Source organism: Micromesistius poutassou, assembly GCF_964030765.1.
Source record: "Micromesistius poutassou genome assembly, chromosome: 8".
In the NCBI taxonomy this organism is placed as follows: Eukaryota; Metazoa; Chordata; class Actinopteri; order Gadiformes; family Gadidae; genus Micromesistius; species Micromesistius poutassou.
Window position 1 is genome coordinate 21,205,788 of NC_140278.1, and position 25,679 is coordinate 21,231,466.

A 25,679-nucleotide genomic window follows, 5' to 3' on the forward strand; every position below is an offset into this window, starting at 1 on the left:
GTGAGAGAAGGTTGGAATGGCACACGAGTCACACCACGTTTTTTTTCTTCATCTCTTCATCTCAACACTCTCGATCTCGATTTTTTTTTTTTGCGCGATTAAAAACGTAATTTCATTATTTCCACACGTTCTACCCTGCGACACCGGCTGCCACAAAAACAAAAAGGCGTTTGTTAGAAAAGAAGAACAGAAACACGCACAGGAGTGAACCGGGGGGGGGGTCTAAAGATAGGGCGAGGTGTGACCGCCGCCGACGCCACCAGATGGAACATGGTCATGCGTGGCCCTTATCAATCAATTTTAATTTATTTAAAAGGGACAATGTACAGTTAGAACATAAATGTTGCCATTTGATGCACTATACCAGATTATAGCTTTAAGCTAATTTGCATCTGTAGTCCCTTGGCAGGTCTCAAAAAATACAACACAATAATAAGACAAATTAAACAGTATACAGGGATAAAACACCACAACAACATGGCTACACACGTCTGCGTGCAACCCCCCCCCCCTCTCATCCCACCCACGCCCACACCTATACCCACACACACAGAAAAAGAAGTCTAAGGACCAACTTAGTGGTTGCAGAGCTGAGCAGCTTTTAACAGATTTTTTAGGTTAGATTATAGAGCCTTATTAGAGTTTCCATGCGTGTGTGTTGCGTTGCGTTGCGTTGCGGTGTGTGTACGCACAGAGCGGCTTTCTGATGACGGACGGGTTCCGCGGGCGGTACTGACCTCGGCCGGGAGGACACGAAACGGCTGGAACTCAGCCTGCGATGGAGAGAAACAAACAAACAAACAACAATAATAATGATGACATGTTGTTGTTGTTGTGTGTCAACATGTTTTACACACCGGATGATGATGATGATGATGATAGAAAAACATGTTTTACACACTGGATGGTAACAAAACATGTTTTACACACAATGGATGGTAACAAAACATGTTTTACACACAGTGGATGGTAACAAAACATGTTTTACACAAAGTGGATGAAAACATGTTTTACACACACTGGATGGTAACAAAACATGTTTTACACACAGTGGATGGTAACAAAACATGTTTTACACACAATGGATGAAAACATGTTTTACACACACTGGATGGTAACAAAACATGTTTTACACACAGTGGATGGTAACAAAACATGTTTTACACACTGGATGGTAACAAAACATGTTTTACACACAGTGGATGGTAACAAAACATGTTTTACACACTGGATGGTAACAAAACATGTTTTACACACAGTGGATGGTAACAAAACATGTTTTACACACACTGGATGGTAACAAAACATGTTTTACACAAAGTGGATGGTAACAAAACATGTTTTACACACAGTGGATGGTAGCAAAACATGTTTTACACACAGTGGATGGTAACAAAACATGTTTTACACACAATGGATGGTAACAAAACATGTTTTACACAAAGTGGATGGTAACAAAACATGTTTTACACTCACAATGGATGGTAACAAAACATGTTTTACACACTGGATGGTAACAAAACATGTTTTACACACTGGATGGTAACAAAACATGTTTTACACACACTGGATGGTAACAAAACATGTTTTACACAAAGTGGATGGTAACAAAACATGTTTTACACACAGTGGATGGTAACAAAACATGTTTTACACTCACAATGGATGGTAAGAAAACATGTTTTACACACAGTGGATGGTAACAAAACATGTTTTACACTCACAATGGATGGTAACAAAACATGTTTTACACACAGTGGATGGTAACAAAACATGTTTTACACTCACAATGGATGGTAAGAAAACATGTTTTACACACAGTGGATGGTAACAAAACATGTTTTACACACACTGGATGGTAACAAAACATGTTTTACACTCACAATGGATGGTAACAAAACATGTTTTACACACAGTGGATGGTAACAAAACATGTTTTACACACAGTGGATGGTAACAAAACATGTTTTACACACAATGGATGGTAACAAAACATGTTTTACACACACTGGATGGTAACAAAACATGTTTTACACACAGTGGATGGTAACAAAACATGTTTTACACACAATGGATGAAAACATGTTTTACACACAATGGATGAAAACAAAACATGTTTTAGACACAGTGGATGGTAACAAAACATGTTTTACACAAAGTGGATGGTAACAAAACATGTTTTACACTCACAATGGATGGTAACAAAACATGTTTTACACACAATGGATGAAAACATGTTTTACACACGCACAATGGATTTGTGTCTCCACCATTTAAATGAAACCACACCAGACTTGTCGTCTCACCTCTGTGATATTCTTGAGATGCGACCCCACACCCTGACACACAAACGCACAACAGAAACAGGAAGTGATTAGTTAACACGTCTGTCTGTCTGCCTGACCACCACCACCGATCAACACCGTCACACGTTCTCCGTTAACTTGCCTGCCGTTTCTGCCGTTCTGGAGATCTGCAATGCGGTTCCTTGAGGCAATCAGAGAAGGATGTTATTAATGGCTAATTGATCTGGTATATGGACAGTTTTACCTCTCTGACCTGTGGCCACCCACAGCACTTAGTTACAATTAGTGGCTAACATTCACTCATTCATAGATACACTCATACACCGACCGGGGCTGTCCCCATGGAGGAAGAGCCAACACTTTACTACTCAGGGACTCGCCACACTTCACAGCTAGGAGGAGGAGCCGGGAATAGAACCAGCAACCAACCGGAAGAAGACCCACACCCATCTGTACCCCCTGAGCGTACAGGCCAGGGTGGATTCTCACCGGGACGCAGGAACTCACTTGTATTTGGTCTTCATCAGAACATAGAGGGCTCCAAAGACCACAGCCACGCCGAGACCGACGACGAGAGGGAGGATGATGTGCAGGTACCGCTCTTTATCTGAGAACACAAAGAATACCGCTCTTTACCTGAGAACACAAAGAATACCGCTCTTTATCTGAGAACACAAAGAATACCGCTCTTTATCTGGGAACAGTAACAATAAGAACAGAAACAATAAGAACAGAAACAATAAGAACAGAAAGAATACCGCTCTTTACCTGAGAACACAAAGAATAAGAACAGAAAGGATACCGCTCTTTACCTGTGAAACAGTACCAAGTCCCAGATGAACAGACTCTGAACCCAACCCTCCCACCCCACGTCACACCACACGCGATCGACTCCGGGGGAGCCACAGGGTGACGATGAAGACACGCGCTCATCACAGCTACCTGAGGCGTGATGAACCACTTGTGCACTGCCTGCTCATTCCCCTCCTCACTAAACTAAACTAAACTCGACTGTGCGGTCGCTCCCCGACTCCGGACCAGGCCCTCGCGAACGCACTCACGCTTCACAAAGAACTGCAGCGTGGCCCAGGAGCTCCTCCCTCCGCTGAAGGTCGCCGTGCAGTTGATCTCCGAGCCGTCGTCCGTCTTCTCGTCCGGCAGGAAGGACAGGACGGACACCAGCTCCCAGGCGCCCTTGCCGTTGTCCTTGTGGATCTGCATGGCCCGCGCCTGGTGCCGGCTCCAGGTGAGGACGGGCGGGTGGGCCGTGCAGGTGTAGGCCACGGAGCAGGTGACGGTGTACGGCTCGCCCTCCACCGCACGTTTCTTCTGAAAACTCAGTTTAGGTTCGGGGGGATCCGCTGCCAGGGGGGGGGGGGAGGGGGGGGGGAAGCGAAAAGAGTTAGAAGACGTTTACATCGAGGGCCTATTCAGCAGACGCCTTAAAGCGACCTGCAACCGTTCATTCACACACTCACACACCGACGGCGGAGTGGACCGCGCAGGGCGACAGCCAGCGGGGTCAGGGAGCAGTCAGGGTTAGAGGGCGTCTCGCATCAGGGGACACCTCCACACTCCACAGCTAGGAGGAGGAGGAGGAGGAGCCGGGGATCGAACCAGCGACGTTCCGGTGACCAGCCGACCCCGCTCTGCCTCCTGAGACACAACGCCGCCCCTAGAGACCTCTCCAGTCGTAGGCTCGGCGTCTGAGGTCTGATCATGGTGATCATGTTGAAGTGGCAGAGGAGGAGGGAGAGCGGGTCGGCTGGTAACCAGAAGGTCACTGGTTCGATCCCCCCGGCTCCTCCTCCTCCTCCTAGCTGTGGAGTGTGGAGGTGTCCCCTGATGCGAGACGCCCTCTAACCCTGACTGCTTCCTGAACCCGCTGGCCGTCGTCCCTGCCTGGTCGACTCCGTCCACCGTCGGTGTTTATGAATGTGTGCGTGAATGAACGGGTGAATGTGTGGGGGCGGTGTTGTGAAGCGGCTTTGAGTCAGCCGCTGGTTAGAGAAGCGCTGCGTGAACCAGTGAGTCCATTTACCTTGTCCACAGACACTACCTACTAGTGGTGGATTTCATGATTTGTTTGAAAGAATCAGTTCGCGTCGGTCAGTTCGCCAAGAAGAGTCGTTCGTTCGTTCGTTCGCATTTCCGGTAGCGGTGAGTCATGATTCTCAGTCACTGGGTCGGTCAGACTCGGCTCCTCCCTCGTTCTCATTCTCAAACGAATCACGATCGTGCGATCAATCAACATAACATTAACTAAGTTCCTTTCAGCTGAGGAGCGCTTCATGTTCTGAATCGGGATGTTGTTGCCCGGCTGACTCTCGTGACGTCTCAGTCCTCGAGTCTTCACCGCTAAACACAGTCAGCGAACGAACGGCGACTCAGCGAGTCAGCGACTAGTGGGCGGAGCTGGGAGTCGAGTCTCGGCGAACGAGACGATACGAACGACGTTTGCTCGTTCGCGAACGAATCAGTTCGGTTCGTTCGTTCTAAGGAGTCGTTCGTTCGAACTGATTCGTTCGCGAATCAGAGCAAACCACCACCGCCACCTACCCAGCATGTTGAGGCGAGCACATCTGTCGGTGAAGGCGACCTCGTCGTTGTTCATGCTGACCCTGAAGCAGAAGGGCCCGTCGTCGTGCTCCTTCAGCTGCACTATCGTCAGGCTGCAGTTCCCCTCCCGCAGCCGCCCCGTCAGCGACGTGCGCCCTCTGAAGTTGTCGCCCACGTCGTCGTCGTCCTCGTCAAAGACGTTCTGCCCCGCGTCCCGCGCCAGGAACCAGCTGCCTCGGAGCGCCGAGCTGGAGAGCCCGTCTTTGTGCGAGAAGGAGCAAGGGATGACCACGCAGGAAGTGACCAGAGCGTCTATTTCCTGGACGACCACGGCGCTCCATCCTCCCGCCCACACGGCGCGGGCTGCGGCTGGGAACACATCAGAGGGGGGGGGGACGTTCTTTATTCTTTATTCTTTATTTCAAGGATAGCCCCTTGAGATGTACCATCTCATTTTTCGAGGGGGGGGTCCTTACAAATAATGACAAGCAATACAAAGATAGTACAGAGTAAGTACTAAACATAAATCCACACACACATAAGCACAAAGGACAAACGAATACACACACTCACACAACCCACGCAGACTCCAACACTGCTCCACAAAGCTACCCCCTCCCCCCCCCATCCCCACCCCCCACCAACCAGTATTACACAGAGTACGATCAAAAAAAAAAATAATAATAATAATAAAAATATAAAGGAATCCCTCAGCAAAAATGGAGGTAGACATTTGTACTGATAAGCATTAATATACACCAATATAAATACATTTTCTTGCATACACAAGTCAAGTATACGGCACATATTTGTAGATACACATACAGTGTAGTGACAAAAGGAAAGCAGGTATGAGTAGAATGAGTCCTAGAGAGAAAAGGGTAAGACAGATCAGAAACAAGAGCAGGATGTTTTATGATGCGTAACTAAAGATGATTTGAAGATATGCAAAGAAATGATAGACCTAAGTGAGGAAGGAAGGTTGTTCCAATCTGACGGAGCTTTGAATTTGAACGCCCAATGACCAATTTCTTTTTTGATTCTAGGTGTGACTAGAAACAGATGGTCCGTGTGCCGTAGAAGTAAAAGGAATTAAGAGTTGTCTCAAATATGAAGGGAAATTGAAATAGACATACTCGTGTATGTCCTAGACTTAAGTGTAAATAGGTCATACCTTAACAACAAAGGAGGTAGGCCTGTCATAAAGAGTGTTGTATTTCTGTTTATTGTTATTATTTGTATTATTATTGACAAGCTCACAAAATAATTACTTAAAACACGCACTTCTTTCTGTCATCATGGCTCAAGGCTAGATTGTTGCTGAATACGGGCCCTTTGAAACTGCAAGTGTGAAAAAGGCCTATAAAAGTATTTCTCAGATAATGTGCGATGAGTACACATGTATCTGTGCTAAATTGTACTTGATTTACACTTAAAATGTATTATCTTACAGAATAAAAAGTAAAGTATAAAGTATATTGATTCGGTACATAACAAAAGTAAAGTTAGGCAAAAGTACTTAGTAACTTTTTTTTTGTAACTTTCCACTCCTTGTTGCATTTTGCTTCCACGACTGAAACGATCTTTGATTACTTTGATTCAATTTGTGGCAACGATGATTTGAACACTTGAGAGGAACAAACAGAAGCGTTACCTTGTAAGAGCAGCCAGCCCAGAACGACGCGTGTCTCTCCGCTCATGCTCTTGCTTCAGTTCTCCCTGATTAACTCTACGGGGACACAGACACTTACTACTGGAACCGTTCAGAATGCAAATGAAACCTTTAGAGAATAAAACATGTTATAAACACACAATGTAAAGATTTTAAAAATGAATAAGTGAACTAATGAAAAAGTTAAAGTTTTTCATTAGTTAAAGTTCAATAAATCTTAATGAAATCAGACGTTACCTCAAAGTGTCCAACCTGATTCTCCTCCGGCAGACGAAGAAGTATGAAGCTCTTTATGTAAATGAGTTGAAACTCAACAACAGTTTTGTCCTCTAGGGAAAACCGAGATACTGCCATGACAACAAGGACGTCCGTACGACAAAGGAAATCAAGGTGGTTTTAGCCTCAAAATAATAAAACCAAATGTGTGTTCACGTTGTTAAGATTGTAGTGAATCACCGCTCTAAAACACTATGTAACTATGTGTTGTTTACACACACACACACACACACACACACACACACACACACACACACATTAATCAGCAAAAGCTTGCTTCTTCCTGCTCCTCATTCTAATGTCATCAATGAGACGTCTTTTGTTCCTGAGTACCGACAAGGAAACAAAGAGCTCTCAGTTCAAACACCCTTGTGTCGCCTTAAAACCCCACGACTCTTGTTGGGTCATCCTTCATTCAGACCGCGGCGAGCCCGGACTAACACTAGCATCCCCTCTGGTAAGTCTCCTGACCTCCACAGCGCCTGCCGGGGAAACCCTGTCTTTCACACAGTATACGCCTTGATTTATCTTCTACATGTCTTGCTGTTACATATGTGTAGCATATCTGTTTCGTGTCACACAGGGGCGTACTTAGTCATTTGGGGGCCCAAGGCAAACCCAGTCATTGGGGCCCTCCACATTCTCGTTCTGCACTGTATATATATATATATATATATATCGTATAACTCTGCTTAATTTTCTCAACCCGCGCCAACTAGTTTGTTTTGGTACCGTCTTCCTGAATCAAGCCTGCACACAAGCATTTTTATGGATTTTTAAGCATGCGAATTAAGACAAAAAAAAAAATAATTGCTTTAAATCGAAGAAAACTTTATTAATCAGTTTTGTGTGAGAGGTTTGGGGGCCCCTGGAAATCTCGGGGCCCCAGGCAATTGCCTGTGTTTGCCTAATGGTAGGTCCGCCCCTGGTGTCACACAACTGGAGGAAGTACTATATACTTAAAACATGAAATACCCTCCCAAGTATTCACCGTCCCGTAGTGCGGTAGTGAGCGATACAGGCCTTAATATACCTCAATATGTATACCTTAATATGATCCATTCATTAAACTTCCAGGCAGGCTACATTTGGTATAATACCCTGGTTTGTTAAATTGATGGTCTGCCTTCCCTTCTCCCTGTCCTCCTTTGTATACAAACTCCATCTCACTGTCTCTCTTGCCCTTCGCTCCAGGTCCTATTCAACAGGTATACGTATATTTGTTATGATATTTTAGTCCAGGAAAGGCCGCCGAGACAGGATCGCTTTTAACTCACTTTATTGGGTTAAGGTGGTTGGTCTATTGTCTATCGTCTATGAAACAAAAGGAGAGGAATGGTATATAACACGCGCGGAGCGTCTCTAAGCTTTAGATTCTGATTCTAAAATGGCGGAGTCCGAGTTAAATAGGCAGGTAGAGGTGGGCGTGTTCTGTGGCTTTAAAAGCCCGCCCCCTTCATCTATGTATGATCAGCTGCTGCCTGGTTGTGTCTTACAGCTTATGTTATGTTTACTCAGTATTGTGGCTATGGGAGAATATTATGGCTGAAATATGTTACATATTGTATATCTTTATCCGTATATATATAACTGTACATATTTGTGTCTATATGTTTCCAGTCATGGGCAGCTCAGCGTCCACCAGCCTCCTCCTCCTCTCTCCGAAGTCCCGGTCGCCGACCGCCTCGCTCTGCCGGAGCGACGGCGACGACGACGACGACACGGTGAAGCTGGAGGACTTCCTGCACCAGCAGCAGGAAGAGGACCTCTGGAGGAGGCCGAGGAGGAGCAAGCTGCTGCGTCTCTCCGTGGGGGGGAAGATCATCCACGCGGCGCGACGCAGCATACGTCTCCACAGACAGCCGCCGCCGGAGCCGGAGCCCGCCGCCGCCGGCCCGTGGCCGCTCAGGGGGGCTCTGGTGAACCCGGCCTTCCAGGCGGATCAGAGCTAAGCTCTACGACAGATATGCGCGATTGCGAGCAGACGAGATTGTTGACGGGGGGGGGGACGACAGATATGCGCGATTGCGAGCAGACGAGATTGTTGACGGGGCGGGGGGGGGAGAGTTATGCGCGATCGCGGGCAGACGCGTTCACGCGATTACGACCCCAAAATACGGGACAAAGTGCAAAGTGACAAAGTATCAGTTCATTACGGGACAGGTCTTTTAGTTGCCAAATACGGAACGATCCCGTATTTTACGGGACGGTTGGCAACCCTAGCTGATGCGCCTATCTGTCCCTGGGGCCGGGCGATTAATCGAATTTTGATGGCGATTTCGATTTCAGAGTGAAACGATCACCAGACGAATATAATCGAGTTGAAACGATTTTGAAAAAAAAATAATAATAATAATAATTTTTAATAGAAATTGCAGAACAGCTGGATTCATATCTGGACTTTATTTTCTATTTGACCATTTTGTGTATATTTTTTTAAGGGGAAATTTCAAAGTTCTCATTTACAAAGTGGTTTTTTTGGAGCGAAATTATGAATAAATGCATCATGTTTTCAAACTCAAAGATAATCGTTTGAATAATCGAGATTTCAATATTGACCAAAATAATCGTGATTATGATTTTTTCCATAATCTAGCAGCCCTATCTGTCCCCCGTACACGTCTTAAAACGAAAGGTGACCGGGCATTCTCCGCTGCTGGCCCAAACCTATGGAATCCCCTTCCACCCCATACCAAGTCCTCTATGTTTTAATTAAGCCTAATTTAAAGACATACCTTTTCACCCTTGCTTTTAGCAACCCATAACCTTGTTCTTACTTTTCTTTTACTACTTTTATTTTCGTGATTTTACTTTTATTTAACCTGTTTTACTCTATGTTGTTCTTTTTATTATGTATATTGCTTCTACTTATTTTTTACGCATTTTTTACGCATTTCTTTTTTTTAGTCAAGACCTGTGTATCCCTGGGCCCCTTTTTATCAACTGCCCTGCCCAAAACCCTGACTTCTGTCAATGTAAAGCGCTTTGGGTCAACTCCTGTTGTATTTAAATGTGCCGCTCAGCTCTGTGCTCAGACAGCAGCAGACTTCGTGGCCCTCACTGAAACGGAGCCACAGTTTCCTGGGGTGTCTTGGGGGTGCAGGAACATTCACGGAGCACATGAACAACGAAGGGATCGTTACCCGAGAGAGAACCTGCAGCCTTCATAACCCCTCACTGTATCAGGATGCTACATGAAATGTATGTAAAAAAAAAAGTCACATCTATGTAAAAAGGGAAATAAACAATTTTCTTATATATTTTGTCCACATTTATCTAGTCTACAAGAGGCACGTCAAAAAATTATATGTTAGATATTCACTGCCTCTGTGGGAACATTAACGATTAAGGACGTTTGTCTCAAAATTGTGTTGACTGATATTTACCATTGAGGGCATTTAGCACAAAGACACTTTTATCCCAAGCGACTTACAATAGTTCATACTCACACTCACAGCCACGCAGGGCGACAGCCAGCGGGTCAGGAGCAGTCAGGGTGAGGGCGTCTCGCTCAGGGGACACCTCCACACTCACAGCTAGGAGGAGGAGGAGGAGCCGGGGGATCGAACCAGCGACCTTCCGGTTCCAAGTCACCCCGCTGAGTGAGCCCGACCCCTGTGTGTTTAAAGGTCAAAGGTCAGACACTGACGTCATCAGGTCTCTCTTTGATGTGTACTTCCTCCAGAGGATCCCAGGAAAACCTTCCTTAGTTCAAATTCCTCCCCATTCAATGAACGATGAACCGTTAATTCATTCATTCATTCATCAGTTCATTGGTCATTTAAGACAACTTCTGAGGGCCCTGGTGTCACGGCCAGACTCACGGCAACAACAAATATGGAGCCTACACCTACAAGGTCTACCGGCAAAAGTCATCCATCATTTATTGATAGACAGAAGTTAACCAAAAATAATAACGGTGCAACAAAAGCCAAGTGGTGTCTGGAGAGGGAGAGAGCCACGGGCTGCACCATCACCATCACCATGGTGATGCACCATCACCATCACCATCACCATGGTGATGCACCATCACCATCACCATGGTGATGGTGATGGTGATGGTGCAGCTCCGCCCACCAGGAACCACCAGGGAGGAGAGAACGACAGGGAGGAGCAGACGACAGAAAATAAAGGCAAAGTTAAAAAAAAAAACATTTTAGAAAGGCAGAGTTAAAAAAAATGCATTTTAGAAAGTGAGAAAATAAAGGCAAAGTTACTGATAAAATAAAAAATAGAAGCATTGTAGATTTAAGATTTAGCAGAAAGCTAAAGTAAACATAAAAGTCTTCAGTCTTGTTTTAAAAGCTGTCAGAGTTGGGGCAAGTCTTAAATCCTCAGGGAGTTTATTCCAGCTATTTGTTGCATAGTAACTAAATCCTGCTTCCCCGTGTTTCGTGTTGACTCTGGGGATAATTAACAGATTGGTCTCAGACTAGGGCCGCCAAAGGAAAAAAAAAAATTAATAAAACAGAAAAAGAAATCCCATTTGTAATAATTTTAATGACCAATTTTGATGTCAACATTTTTTTTTTGGATGATTTTGAGGTCTAAAGTGAGGTCTAAATCACGAAACTGAGGTTCATCCTTTCAAAGTAACGTACAGTTGGATTAAAACTAACAAATGTAACAGGATTTAATTGAAAGTCGACTTTTCTCTTTATATTTGTTTATTTTTGTTTAAATTAATATTGATATAATAAAAAAAATATATATAAAATAAAAATCTATTATTATTATTTTTATTTTTATTTTTTTTTACTTACATCTGTATGTCATTGCGGGCCGCCAGGAATGTTTCTGCGGGCCGCACTTTGAGAACCAATGATTGGTTCAGACGGGTGCCTCCCTCACTCCCTCACCCGTCTGATTGGTTCAGAGGTTCTACACCACCTGTACACATGCATGCAGTAAACAAACAACCTTTCTAGAGCGGTTGAATGCGGCCGTTAAACCGTCAATCCACCCAGGCAACGCTTTCTCTTTTAAATAAGTCTGCTCTGGTTTGGGTTGGCCCGAATATACAAAACACACACAAGGTACAAGTAACCATCTACATTTGATTATGTCTCCATTGGAATCTGCCGGTACTACTACAGTCTAAGTTAGTACAGAATGAATCCTGAAGCTGGCTGCTGGTGTATAACCTCTGAACAATTACAATACAAATACTGTGCTTAATATATTCATAATGTGGTAAACCGGAACACTGAAATATAGAAAAAATAAAAACAGAAAATAGAAAAAAAATACAGAATTAAGCCTACCAGGAAGTTCCTCAATCTCTAATGAATGGATCCTATTAAGGTATATTGAGGTATATTGAGGGCCTATATCTCTAGTTACCGCACCGAAATCTGGTGAAATACAAGAGTTTAGTATATTTAGTATACTTAGTATACACTTCCTCCAGTTGTATGAGATGAAGCAGACTGGAGAGCTGCAGCGGAGATTCAACAAACAAACGTAACGTGGGCGCAACACCACTGGAATTATTCACTCACTGAAATGAACATTACTACACACTGCTATAATATACTATACTATACAATACTATAGAAGGTATACACTTATACTTATAGAGACGGAGTCGGAGAAGGAAGAATTGAATGTAGTGTAGCTGAAGAGGGGGAACGCTCGTAGATCCACTGAGTTTGGCACATCCGTATTTTCAGTTAGAGCCACAAAGTCTTGGAACTCAGTACCGAGCCAGATAAGAGAGTGGAACACCTTTGCTGTTTTTAAATGTAAGACAAAGTCATGGCAGAAATTAACCCAAGCATGTACCCATCATGCATAGACTGTTGTTTTTAATGTTGTGATGTCCTGTTGTTGTGGTGTCCTAATGTTGTGCTGTTGTTGTTGTTGTTGTTGTGGTGTCCTAATGTTGTGCTGTTGTTGTTGTTGTTGTTGTTGTTGTGGTGTCCTAATGTTGTGATTTTATTGTTCGTATTATGTTGCTGCGTTTTACTGTTGTAGAATTGTGTGTTACTGTTTTTATACTTCAGTGTCAGGTTTTCCTTTTGACAGGGATCCTCTGTTTCCTGCCTCAGGGACTACAGATGAAAATTAGCTTATCGCTAACTCTGGTACTGCTAATGAGCTGTGCATTGTCCCTGCTAAATAAACAAACAAAAATAAATAAAGCCTGCTGTCATTAGAAGCACGTTCAAATGAATACCCCGCGGCATTGAACGTGTTTGGATGCTTCAAGTGATCATAAAACAAATCAGGGGTTTTCAGGACTGCACTTTGTGCAACCTTTCAGGGGAATTGTCCCACTGCATCAACGCCATTGACGTTATGTTGAAGAACAGACGCAAACGTGGTCGGTTCTCGCCGTGGTTTCGGTTTGCCCCCCCCCCCCTCCACTATGACTTACTTTCATTATGCGTCATTATCTTCATGAGAAAATGACATGTCAAATCGAAATGTTTTTCCAGAAGTTGCTCATGTTGACAGGCCTTTAGAATACTCTGTGACGGCTGGATATAGAACAGAGAAGAGGAACTGAGGCAGGACTTCCCTGAGCTTGTGTTGTGTTGTCTCTTCTCGGTCACTTTGTCGTCGCCTCCTCGTCTTGACGCGATGCAGCCTTCATCAGCGCTCCTGGGCGTCGTCTGCTGCCTCTGGCTGCCAGGTAGGCCCAATTCAATAATAAATAAATGATGAGGTTCATTTATTAGTATAGATGTTATTCATTTACATAGAGGAAGGCCTACCTAAACACATTGTTGTATGTTAATATTATTCATATACATGTTAGAGCAGAGGTAGGCCTACCAAAAATAAAACTCATATTAAATATAAAAATAAAAATAACTCATATTAATCAATGTACTTATTTTATGTACTTATTTTACGTCCTGGCACACAAAAAAACAACCAAAAACTCAAATAGTACTTAGTTGTGTAGAATCTTCTCCCAGATATCGTTGTTGTAAACGGGGAATGGGTTAACCTAGTGATGGTTAGTGTATACGGGGAACGGGTTAACCTAGTGATGGTTAGTGTGTACGGGGAATGGGTTAACCTAGTGATGGTTAGTGTATACGGGGAATGGGTTAACCTAGTGATGGTTAGTGTATACGGGGAACGGGTTAACCTAGTGATGGTTAGTGTGTACGGGGAATGGGTTAACCTAGTGATGGTTAGTGTATACGGGGAATGGGTTAACCTAGTGATGGTTAGTGTATAGGCAAGGCAAAGCAAGGCAAGGCAACTTTATTTATATAGCACTTTTCATACACAAGGCAGACTCAAAGTGCTTCACATATAAACATTGTCATACAATAAAAGAAAACAATAGTTAGCTAACCCTAACCCTAACCCTAAAAAGTAAAATAGATAGAAAATAAAGGCAAAGTTTAAAAAAAACATTTTAGAAAGGCAGAGTTAAAAGAAATGCATTTTGGAAAGTGAGAAAATAAAGGCAAAGTTACTAATAAAATAAAATGATAAATATTTAAGATTTAGCAGAAAGCTAAAGCAAACATAAAAGTCTTCAGTCTTGTTTTAAAAGCTGTCAGAGTTGACATATAGGGGGAATGGGTTAACCTAGTGATGGTTAGTGTATACGGGGAACGGGTTAACCTAGTGATGGTTAGTGTGTACGGGGAATGGGTTAACCTAGTGATGGTTAGTGTATACGGGGAATGGGTTAACCTAGTGATGGTTAGTGTATACGGGGGAATGGGTTAACCTAGTGATGGTTAGTGTGTACGGGGAATGGGTTAACCTAGTGATGGTTAGTGCTGGCTCTTGGTTCTATGAACATCCTCACTGTACCCACAGAGACATATCGTTGTTTCTCCTTCTTCTGACTGATGTACTTGTGTAACGTAAAATGTAAATGTCATCCAACTTTAAACTTGATCCAGTTTGTCTATTTCCCATCTCGGCGTTCCTCTTTATTTCAGCCACTGGAGTCGATAGCTCCTCCTGGACCGCCGACATTCCCAGTTCCATCACCGCTCTGATGGGATCCTGCGTGGTCATTCCCTGTTCCTTCGACTACCCCGACTTTGTCCCGAAGGAGAGCACTAAGTTCATCGGGTTTTGGTACGACCAGGCCGACCACATCGCCTACCACCCTAACGCCTCCAGGATGGCGGAGTCGTACCGCGGTCGTGTGACCCTCCTGGGAGAAGCCAGCGGGAAGAACTGCTCCCTGATGATCGACCCCGTCAGAGAGAGCGACACAGGACCTTTCCAGTTCAGGATCGAAATCACGGATTTTAATAATTATTCTTACAAGGATAAGCCCGTCTCTGTTACGGTGAAACGTAAGTAGTATGAGACGTGTGGTCACTGACCACTGAGAGAACCACTAACCACTGACCACTGACCACTAACCACTGAGAGAACCACTAACCACTGACCACTGACCACTGAGAGAACCACTAACCACTGACCACTAACCACTGACCACTGAGAGAACCACTAACCACTAACCACTGACCACTGAGAGAACCACTGACCACTAACCACTGACAGAACCACTAACCACTGACCACTCAGAGAACCACTAACCACTGACCACTAATCACTGACCACTAACCACTGACCACTAACCACTGACCACTAAGAGAACCACTAACCACTGACCACTAACCACTGACAGAACCACTAACCACTGACCACTGACCACTGACCACTAACCACTGAGAGAACCGCTAACCACTGACCACTAACCACTGACCACTGACCACTGACCACTAACCACTGAGAGGAACCACTAACCACTGACCACTGACCACTAACCACTGAGAGAACCACTAACCACTAACCACTAACCACTGAGAGAACCACTAACCACTGACCACTGACCACTAACCACTGAGAGAACCACTAACCACTAACCACTGACCACTAACCACTGAGAGAACCACTGACCACTAACCACTGACAGAACCACTAACCACTAACCACTGACCACTGACCACTGACCACTAACCACTGACCACTAACCACTGAGAGAACCACTGACCACTAACCACTGACAGAACCACTAACCACTAACCACTGACCACTGACCACTAACCACTAACCACTAACCACTTACCACTAACCACTAACCACTGACCACTAACCACTAACCACTAACAGAACCACTAACCACTGACCACTAACCACTAACCACTGACAGAACCACTAACCACTGACCACTAACCACTAACCACTGACAGAACCACTAACCACTGACAGAACCACTAACCACTGACAGAACCACTAACCACTGACCACTAACCACTAACCACTGACAGAACCACTAACCACTGACAGAACCACTAACCACTGAGACACTGACCACTAACCACTAACCACTGACAGAACCACTAACCACTGACAGAACCACTAACCACTGAGAGAACCACTAACCACTGACAGAACCACTAACCACTAACCACTGAGAGAACCACTAACCACTGACCACTGACAGAACCACTAACCACTAACCACTGAGAGAACCACTAACCACTAACCACTGACAGAACCACTAACCACTAACCACTGACAGAACCACTAACCACTAACCACTGAGAGAACCACTAACCACTGAGAGAACCACTAACCACTAACCACTGACAGAACCACTAACCACTGACCACTGACCACTGACCACTAACCACTGACCACTGAGAGACCCACTAACCACTGAGAGAACCACTAACCACTAACCACTGACCACTGACAGAACCACTGTCACCCGACCACTAACCACTGACCACTGACCACTGACCACTGACCACTGACCACTGACCACTAACCACTGACCACTAACCACTGACCACTGACCACTGACCACTGACCACTGACCACTGACCACTGACAGAACCACTGACCACTGACCACTGACAGAACCACTGTCACCCGACCACTAACCACCAGACCCGCCCCATGGTTCCCCTCGTTGCCGCGGCTACAGGCGCCCCCGACCCCGTGGCCCTGGAGGTGGACCCGGACCTCAGCGAGGGCGGGGGCATCGGCTCCGCCTCCTGCTCCGCGGCGCACACCTGTCCCGCGGCTCCGCCCACCCTCACCTGGACGCCCTCCGGGCCGCGCAGCTCCGAGCTCCTCCCCCAGGGCGGAGGGGGAGGGGGGGGCGGGGGGGGCGGGGTGGGGGGTGTGGGGGACGGCCGATGGCAGAGCAGGTCCAGGCTGGGGTTCCCCCTGACCCGCCGCCTCCACAACACGTCGGTGACGTGCGCGGTGGAGTTCAGGGGAGGCCAGCGGGCGCAGGCCTCCACGGTGCTGCTGGTCAAACGTGAGCCGCCGCCGCCGCCGCCGCCGCCGCCGCCGCCGCCGCCGCCGCCGCCGCCGCCGCCGCCGCCGCTGGGTCCCTCCGCCGGGACGGGTAGTGGGTGGGAGGGGGAGTGGGTGTGAGTGTGGGTGTGGGAGTGTGAGTGGGAGTGTGTGTGTGAGGGAGTGGGTGTGTGTGTGTGTGGGAGTGGGTGTGTGTGTATGTGTGTGTGTGGGGGTGGGAGTGTGTGTGGGAGTGGGAGTGTGGGTGTGTGTGTGTGGGTGTGTGTGTATGTGTGTGTGTGTGAGTGGGTGCGTGTGTGTGGGAGTGGGTGTGTGAGTGTGAGAGTGTGGGTGTGAGTGTGGGTGTGGGAGTGTGTGTGTGTGGGAGTGGGAGTGTGGGTGTGTGTGTGTGTGTGTGTGTGTGTGTGTGTGAGTGTGCGTGTAAGCAGTGTTGTGAAGAACTACTTCATTGAACAAGTTCATTTTTCTATGAACTTTGAACTAAACTTAACATCATTTTAACTAAAGAACTTGAACTAGTTCACATTTTGTGACATCCCTGTCGTCAATGTGTTAAACCAGCCAATAGCGCGCCAGGGGGAAAAGCCAGCTTGGTGATTGGCTCCCACCAAAAAACGTATCGAAACTAGAAAGAAGTGTACCGCTCTTCTCCGGACCCTTCTGCAGAACGGGCGGGACGGTCTACCCGGCCTAGCTCCTCAGAGTATCAAGCAAAAACAACTTCTCCACAGCCGTCGTTGGTTTGAGTTCTACTTTGTGTTTCCTCTGGGGTCTGACAGTACGACAAGTAGTGTAGCAGAGAGCAGTTCGACTCTCGCTCTCGGGTCTCGAACCTGCCACCTCTCGACACTACGACACCACCGGCACGGGAGTGGAACCACGCTCTGACCACTGAGCTAAAAGCCCAGAGGCTTCTAACTCAGCGGCTAGAAGCGTTCTTAAGGCTAGGGGGGGGGTGAGGATTTACAAACGTACTACCGCCGCCAGCTAGCCCAGGCTAGTTGGCGTCCGTTACAGTAGCAAAGGTCAACGCTGGACGGTTAGGAGGACAGTGGTTTTCAAATGGGGGGGGGGTAGGTGTACACCTAGGGGTACTGAAGAGGGTGTACTCAGAACATCTCCAAAAAAAAATGTCATGAAAACAATAAAGCAAACTGTATAAATTAAAAAATAAATAATTCACCCTGAGCAAGTTTCACTTCTTTAATCACACAATAAAAAAATTAGAAAACGTGATGTGAAAGTGGATGAAACGTGAATCTAAAAATAAAAATGTATGTAAAAAAAAAAAAAAGGAGGAAGGAGAAATCATTCTTCTTCTCGTGAAAATGTCATTGTTCTCCCCGGAGATCTTCACTGTAGATCTACACATTAACATCTTAGAGAATAAGTTCCAGAGCCCCAGGTGGTGCACCCCAACCACGGCCTACTGGGTGCAGCAGTAGCCTCCACCACCACCTCCACCCCCCCCCCGCCGCCGCCTCACCCTAACGCTCTCCCCCCGCCCCCCCCCCCCCCCCCCTCCCTGTGCGCAGACACCCCCCTGAACGTGACGGTGCTGCAGCTGCAGCAGCAGCAGGGCGGGGCGGTGCCGGAGGGAGGGACCATGAAGCTGCGTTGCCTTAGCGACGGCTACCCCGCGCCGGACCGCCACTGGTGGCTCAGCGAGGGGGAGACGTTGCTGCACGGCGGGAGGGACTACCTGTGGACCAACGTCTCGCGCCGCTCGGAGCGCGTCTACTGCAGCGCCCAAAATGCCCTGGGCCACGCCCGGTCCGACCTGGTCCAGCCCAACACCATGTGTACGCAGAGGGGTGGATGGAGGGGGGGGGGTGAACGACGACGCATGCGGGGGGGGTAGGCTTGGCTCTGACCCCTGACTCTCGCCAGATGAATTTCGTTCCGCCCGGCTCCAACCACTGGATGGATCCATCTGGGGTCGCTCCATTGGAGAGGTGCTTTAGAGGGCTGGGCCTTATCAGAAGTCCTCGCATATGATTGGATAAACCACTTGTCATCGTCGTCTTTATTGACGTGCCACTTCAACCACCTCACATCGAAACCGACCCGTGACGCTTGCTTCCTCGATGCGAGCCGTCTGAATCAAAACAGTCGCTTCTCCGCTCCGTCACGTCTATAAAAATCCCGCCCGGCGGTCCTGATTGGCTCTATCATTTTCTGGTAGTCCCCAAATACCTCCCAACCCAACGGGAGCGATCCCAGATGGATGAGTGGAGCCAGGCGGAACGAAATTCATCTGGCGAGAGTCAGGTTAAGGCTTCTCTGGGTTAGGGTTCAAAGAAACGTTCTGGGGGTTCAATCCCCAATGTGTGTGGGCTTCTTGTCGGCGTCCGAGAGCAAGGTGCCCTCTAATCTAACCCCTACCTGCTCCTTAACGACCCGTCTCTGTACCTGTCTAACCCCTACCTGCTCCTTAACGACCCGTCTCTGTACTGTCTAACCCCTACCTGCTCCTTAACGACCTGTCTCTGTACTGTCTAACCCCTACCTGCTCCTTAATGACCCGTCTCTGTACTGTCTAACCCCTACCTGCTCCTTAATGACCTGTCTCTGTACTGTCTAACCCCTACCTGCTCCTTAATGACCTGTCTCTGTACTGTCTAACCCCTACCTGCTCCTTAATGACCCGTCTCTGTACTGTCTAACCCCTACCTGCTCCTTAACGACCTGTCTCTATACTGTCTAACCCCTACCTGCTCCTTAACGACCCGTCTCTGTAATGTCTAACCCCTACCTGCTCCTTAATGACCTGTCTCTGTACTGTCTAACCCCTACCTGCTCCTTAATGACCTGTCTCTGTACTGTTTAACCCCTACCTGCTCCTTAATGACCTGTCTCTGTACCGTCTAACCCCTACCTGCTCCTTAATGACCTGTCTCTGTACTGTCTAACCCCTACCTGCTCCTTAACGACCCGTCTCTGTACCTGTCTAACCCCTACCTGCTCCTTAATGACCTGTCTGTGTACTGTCTAACCCCTACCTGCTCCTTAATGACCTGTCTCTGTACTGTCTAACCCCTACCTGCTCCTTAATGACCTGTCTCTGTACTGTCTAACCCCTACCTGCTCCTTAATGACCTGTCTCTGTACTGTCTAACCCCTACCTGCTCCTTAATGACCTGTCTCTGTACTGTCTAACCCCTACCTGCTCCTTAATGACCCGTCTCTGTACTGTCTAACCCCTACCTGCTCCTTAATGACCTGTCTCTGTACTGTCTAACCCCTACCTGCTCCTTAACGACCCGTCTCTGTACTGTCTAACCCCTACCTGCTCCTTAACGACCTGTCTCTGTACTGTCTAACCCCTACCTGCTCCTTAACGACCTGTCTCTGTACTGTCTAACCCCTACCTGCTCCTTAATGACCTGTCTCTGTACTGTCTAACCCCTACCTGCTCCTTAACGACCTGTCTCTGTACTGTCTAACCCCTACCTGCTCCTTAATGACCTGTCTGTGTACTGTCTAACCCCTACCTGCTCCTTAATGACCCGTCTCTGTACCGTCTCACCCCTACCTGCTCCTTAATGACCTGTCTCTGTACTGTCTAACCCCTACCTGCTCCTTAACGACCTGTCTCTGTACTGTCTAACCCCTACCTGCTCCTTAACGACCTGTCTCTGTACTGTCTAACCCCTACCTGCTCCTTAACGACCTGTCTCTGTACTGTCTAACCCCTACCTGCTCCTTAACGACCTGTCTCTGTACTGTCTAACCCCTACCTGCTCCTTAACGACCTGTCTCTGTACTGTCTAACCCCTACCTGCTCCTTAACGACCCGTCTCTGTACCTGTCTAACCCCTACCTGCTCCTTAACGACCCGTCTCTGTACCTGTCTAACCCCTACCTGCTCCTTAACGACCCGTCTCTGTACCTGTCTAACCCCTACCTGCTCCTTAACGACCTGTCTCTGTACCTGTCTAACCCCTACCTGCTCCTTAACGACCTGTCTCTGTACCTGTCTAACCCCTACCTGCTCCTTAACGACCTGTCTCTGTACTGTCTAACCCCTACCTGCTCCTTAATGACCTGTCTCTGTACTGTCTAACCCCTACCAGCTCCTTAACGACCTGTCTCTGTACCTGTCTAACCCCTACCAGCTCCTTAACGACCTGTCTCTGTACCTGTCTAACCCCTACCTGCTCCTTAATGACCTCTCTCTGTACTGTCTAACCCCTACCTGCTCCTTAATGACCTGTCTCTGTACCTGTCTAACCCCTACCTGCTCCTTAACGACCTGTCTCTGTACTGTCTAACCCCTACCTGCTCCTTAATGACCCGTCTCTGTACTGTCTAACCCCTACCTGCTCCTTAATGACCTGTCTCTGTACTGTCTAACCCCTACCTGCTCCTTAACGACCTGTCTCTGTACTGTCTAACCCCTACCTGCTCCTTAATGACCTGTCTCTGTACTGTCTAACCCCTACCTGCTCCTTAATGACCTGTCTCTGTACTGTCTAACCCCTACCTGCTCCTTAATGACCTGTCTCTGTACTGTCTAACCCCTACCTGCTCCTTAACGACCTGTCTCTGTACCTGTCTAACCCCTACCTGCTCCTTAATGACCTGTCTCTGTACTGTCTAACCCCTACCTGCTCCTTAACGACCTGTCTCTGTACCTGTCTAACCCCTACCTGCTCCTTAACGACCCGTCTCTGTACCTGTCTAACCCCTACCTGCTCCTTAACGACCTGTCTCTGTACCTGTCTAACCCCTACCTGCTCCTTAACGACCCGTCTCTGTACCTGTCTAACCCCTACCTGCTCCTTAATGACCTGTCTCTGTACTGTCTAACCCCTACCTGCTCCTTAACGACCCGTCTCTGTACCTGTCTAACCCCTACCTGCTCCTTAACGACCCGTCTTTGTACCTGTCTAACCCCTACCTGCTCCTTAACGACCCGTCTCTGTACCTGTCTAACCCCTACCTGCTCCTTAACGACCTGTCTCTGTACCTGTCTAACCCCTACCTGCTCCTTAATGTCCTGTCTCTGTACCTGTCTAACCCCTACCTGCTCCTTAATGACCTGTCTCTGTACCGTCTAACCCCTACCTGCTCCTTAACGACCCGTCTCTGACCTGTCTAACCCCTACCTGCTCCTTAACGACCCGTCTCTGTACCTGTCTAACCCCTACCTGCTCCTTAACGACCCGTCTCTGTACTGTCTAACCCCTACCTGCTCCTTAATGACCTGTCTCTGTACTGTCTAACCCCTACCTGCTCCTTAATGACCTGTCTCTGTACTGTCTAACCCCTACCTGCTCCTTAACGACCTGTCTTTGTACCTGTCTAACCCCTACCTGCTCCTTAACGACCCGTCTCGTTGTGGGTCTCCCCAGACCCCCCAGAGGTCTCCCCGGCCTCCGCCTGCTCCGCCTCCGTCCTGAGGGTGAGCTGTGAGTGTGCGGTCGAGGCCAGCCCGCCGGCCGCCGTGCACCTGTCCCGGGCCGGCCGCCTCCTGCTGAGCGTCGCCGTGGAGACGCGGGGCTTCGTCACCGTGGCGACGCTGGCGGGCGACGACGACGAGGTGGCCCTGTGGTCCTCGGAGCCCGTCTACTGCCACGCCTCCAACAGCCAGGGGAACGCCACGCACGCACTGCAGGTGCCCCCCAACGGTACGGTGGAACACCTCTACGTCATGGAGTTAACACCTCTACATTATGGAGTTAACACCTCTACATTATGGAGTTAACACCTCTACGTTATGGAGTTAACACCTCTACGTCATGGAGTTAACACCTCTATGTTATGGAGTTAACACCTCTACATTATGGAGTTAACACCTCTATGTTATGGAGTTAACACCTCTACATTATGGAGTTAACAATTTGTTAACACCTCTACATTATAGAGTTAACACCTCTACGTCATGGAGTTAACACCTCTACATCATGGAGTTAACACCTCTATGTTATGGAGTTAACACCTCTACATTATGGAGTTAACAATTTGTTAACACCTCTACATTATAGAGTTAACACCTCTACATTATAGAGTTAACACCTCTACGTCATGGAGTTAACACCTCTACGTCATGGAGTTAACACCTCTACATCATGGAGTTAACACCTCTACGTCATGGAGTTAACATCTCTACATCATGGAGTTAACACCTCTACATCATGGAGTTAACACCTCTACGTTATGGAGTTAACACCTCTACGTTATGGAGTTAACACCTCTACATTATGGAGTTAACACCTCTACATTATAGAGTTAACACCTCTACATCATGGAGTTAACACCTCTACATCATGGAGTTAATACCTCTACATTAGAGTTAACACCTCTACATTATAGAGTTAACACCTCTACATCATGGAGTTAACACCTCTACATTATAGAGTTAATTGCCTCTACATCATGGAGTTAACACCTCTACGTCATGGAGTTAACACCTCTACATTATGGAGTTAACACCTCTACATTATAGAGTTAACACCTCTACGTCATGGAGTTAACATCTCTACATTATGGAGTTAACACCTCTACATTATAGTTAACACCTCTACATTATGGAGTTAACACCTCTACGTCATGGAGTTAACACCTCTACGTCATGGAGTTAACACCTCTACATTATGGAGTTAACACCTCTACGTCATGGAGTTAACACCTCTACATTATAGAGTTAACACCTCTACGTCATGGAGTTAACACCTCTACATTATAGAGTTAACACCTCTACATTATGGAGTTAACACCTCTACATTATAGAGTTAACACCTCTACGTCATGGAGTTAACACCTCTACATTATAGAGTTAACACCTCTACATTATGGAGTTAACACCTCTACATCATAGAGTTAACACCTCTACATTATAGAGTTAACACCTCTACATTATAGAGTTAACACCTCTACATCATGGAGTTAACACCTCTACGTCATGGAGTTAACACCTCTACGTCATGGAGTTAACACCTCTACATTATGGAGTTAACACCTCTACGTCATGGAGTTAACACCTCTACGTTATGGAGTTAACACCTCTACATTATGGAGTTAACACCTCTACATTATGGAGTTAACACCTCTACATCATGGAGTTAACACCTCTACATCATGGAGTTAACACCTCTACATTATAGAGTTAACACCTCTACATTATGGAATTAACAGTTTGTTAACATCTCTACATTATGGAGTTAACATCTGTGTGTGTGTGTGTGTGTGTGTGTGTGTGTGTGTGTGTGTGTGTGTGTGTGTGTGTGTGTGTGTGTGTGTGTGTGTGTGTGTGTGTGTGTGCGTGTGTGAATGCTTATATCCATACTTTACAGGTCAAGTGCTAACCATAACTGGAATAGTTACGGGTGTGTTGCTGCTCATAGTCATGGTGCTATTAGGAATTAAATGGTAAGTTGACACATTCATTCATTCACAATTAAATAAAACAACAATAAGGAAAATTGCGTTTTGTGTCTTTGTGAAGTAGAAGTAGGAGTAGTAATTATTAACACTATTGAACACGTCTTATTATTTTTTGTCATCATTACTTAATAAGTACTTAATTGATTGTGTATTTTTCAGGAAAAGGAAACAAATCAAAGACAACACAATATTTGCTGATTTTCACATGAATCAGTCAACCCCTTGCAACAAAAAGGTTTGTACAGTTTTATCACGTAATGACGTTTAATGAGATGTCATCTGACCTGAAGCCACGTCCTTTACAGGACAATACGACGTTCGACGACGCAATCTACGCCAACGTGAGGAACTAGCATCCAGCCTGCATGCAGTCTGTCCTTGTCCGCCTCTACCACGAATAACATGTGGAGCAATAACATGTGGAGCAATAACATGTGTAGCAATGTTTTAGAATAAAGTCCAAATGCTTTTTTTTTTTCAATTTGGGCCTGCGGGTATCAGGATGGTCCATCAAATGAGCTCGGGGAAGTTCTATCCAATGTGTACATTTAATGATAGCATCTGTTTAGGAACTTTTCAAAACATGCTTTAGCCAAATCATAGTCAAGTCTAGATTCTAGATTCCAGCCCTGCTGCTCTGACCTGTTCTCAGCTCACTTCTGCTGTCACACCTACCGTATCGTTTTGTTTTACCGCGCGTGTGCCTGTGTCTCACCTCGCACGAGAGGCAGGAAGCATGAGACGGGCAGGGTGTGAGTGAGGTGACGACTGGCCTTCTGAGGCGTTTCCTAGAAACCTCACAGTGTCGGGCGGGCCCACCCAGTTAGAAACTTGTACAGACTTTATTTTAATGTTTATGACTGCAGGCTGAGTTTGTGTTTTGGGCCATTCACATGCTTCCAGATTCTCCCGTCTCCAGGAACATGATTGGTCTCAAAACAAATATGAAGCGAACGCAAGTGAAACGCCTCTCTCAGCCAGATCTGAGCTTGACTGCCGGAAGACTTTAATATTAATGATCACTGATTTGGAAGACTAACCTATATCTAACTGGACGCAATATATTCACATTTCATGCAGCTAGCTCACATTTTCATAACCCTATTCTTGGCATATTAACAAAAGAAATTCTCCTGTTAGGGTTAGGGTTATACGGTTGTATTACAGAATGCGTGACTTATGTACGTTTAACTAATAAAATGGGTACAAATATG

At 46.6% G+C, this 25,679-nt stretch overlaps 2 protein-coding genes across 2 annotated transcripts; one reads left to right on the forward strand and one right to left on the reverse strand.

Moving 5' to 3' along the window:
• Positions 1–98: 98 nt before the first annotated feature.
• Positions 99–6,794, reverse strand: LOC311351032 (myelin-associated glycoprotein-like; the record flags this gene model as incomplete). The annotated part of the gene is made up of 9 exons (XM_084471113.1): positions 6,775–6,794; positions 6,520–6,646; positions 4,866–5,234; positions 3,368–3,667; positions 2,814–2,913; positions 2,449–2,487; positions 2,307–2,339; positions 738–773; positions 99–147 (listed from the first exon to the last, which is right to left on the reverse strand). Exons 2-9 carry the CDS (start codon positions 6,563–6,565, stop codon positions 99–101), a joined length of 972 nt encoding a protein of 323 aa, XP_084327239.1. The 5' UTR covers positions 6,566–6,646; positions 6,775–6,794.
• A 6,526-nt stretch (positions 6,795–13,320) lies between these two features.
• On the forward strand, positions 13,321–25,679 carry LOC311351055 (sialic acid-binding Ig-like lectin 13). Its single transcript, XM_084471136.1, has 8 exons — positions 13,321–13,450; positions 14,730–15,095; positions 16,739–17,077; positions 18,612–18,878; positions 22,434–22,709; positions 24,375–24,450; positions 24,625–24,700; positions 24,771–25,679. Exons 1-8 carry the CDS (start codon positions 13,399–13,401, stop codon positions 24,816–24,818), a joined length of 1,500 nt encoding a protein of 499 aa, XP_084327262.1. The 5' UTR covers positions 13,321–13,398; the 3' UTR covers positions 24,819–25,679.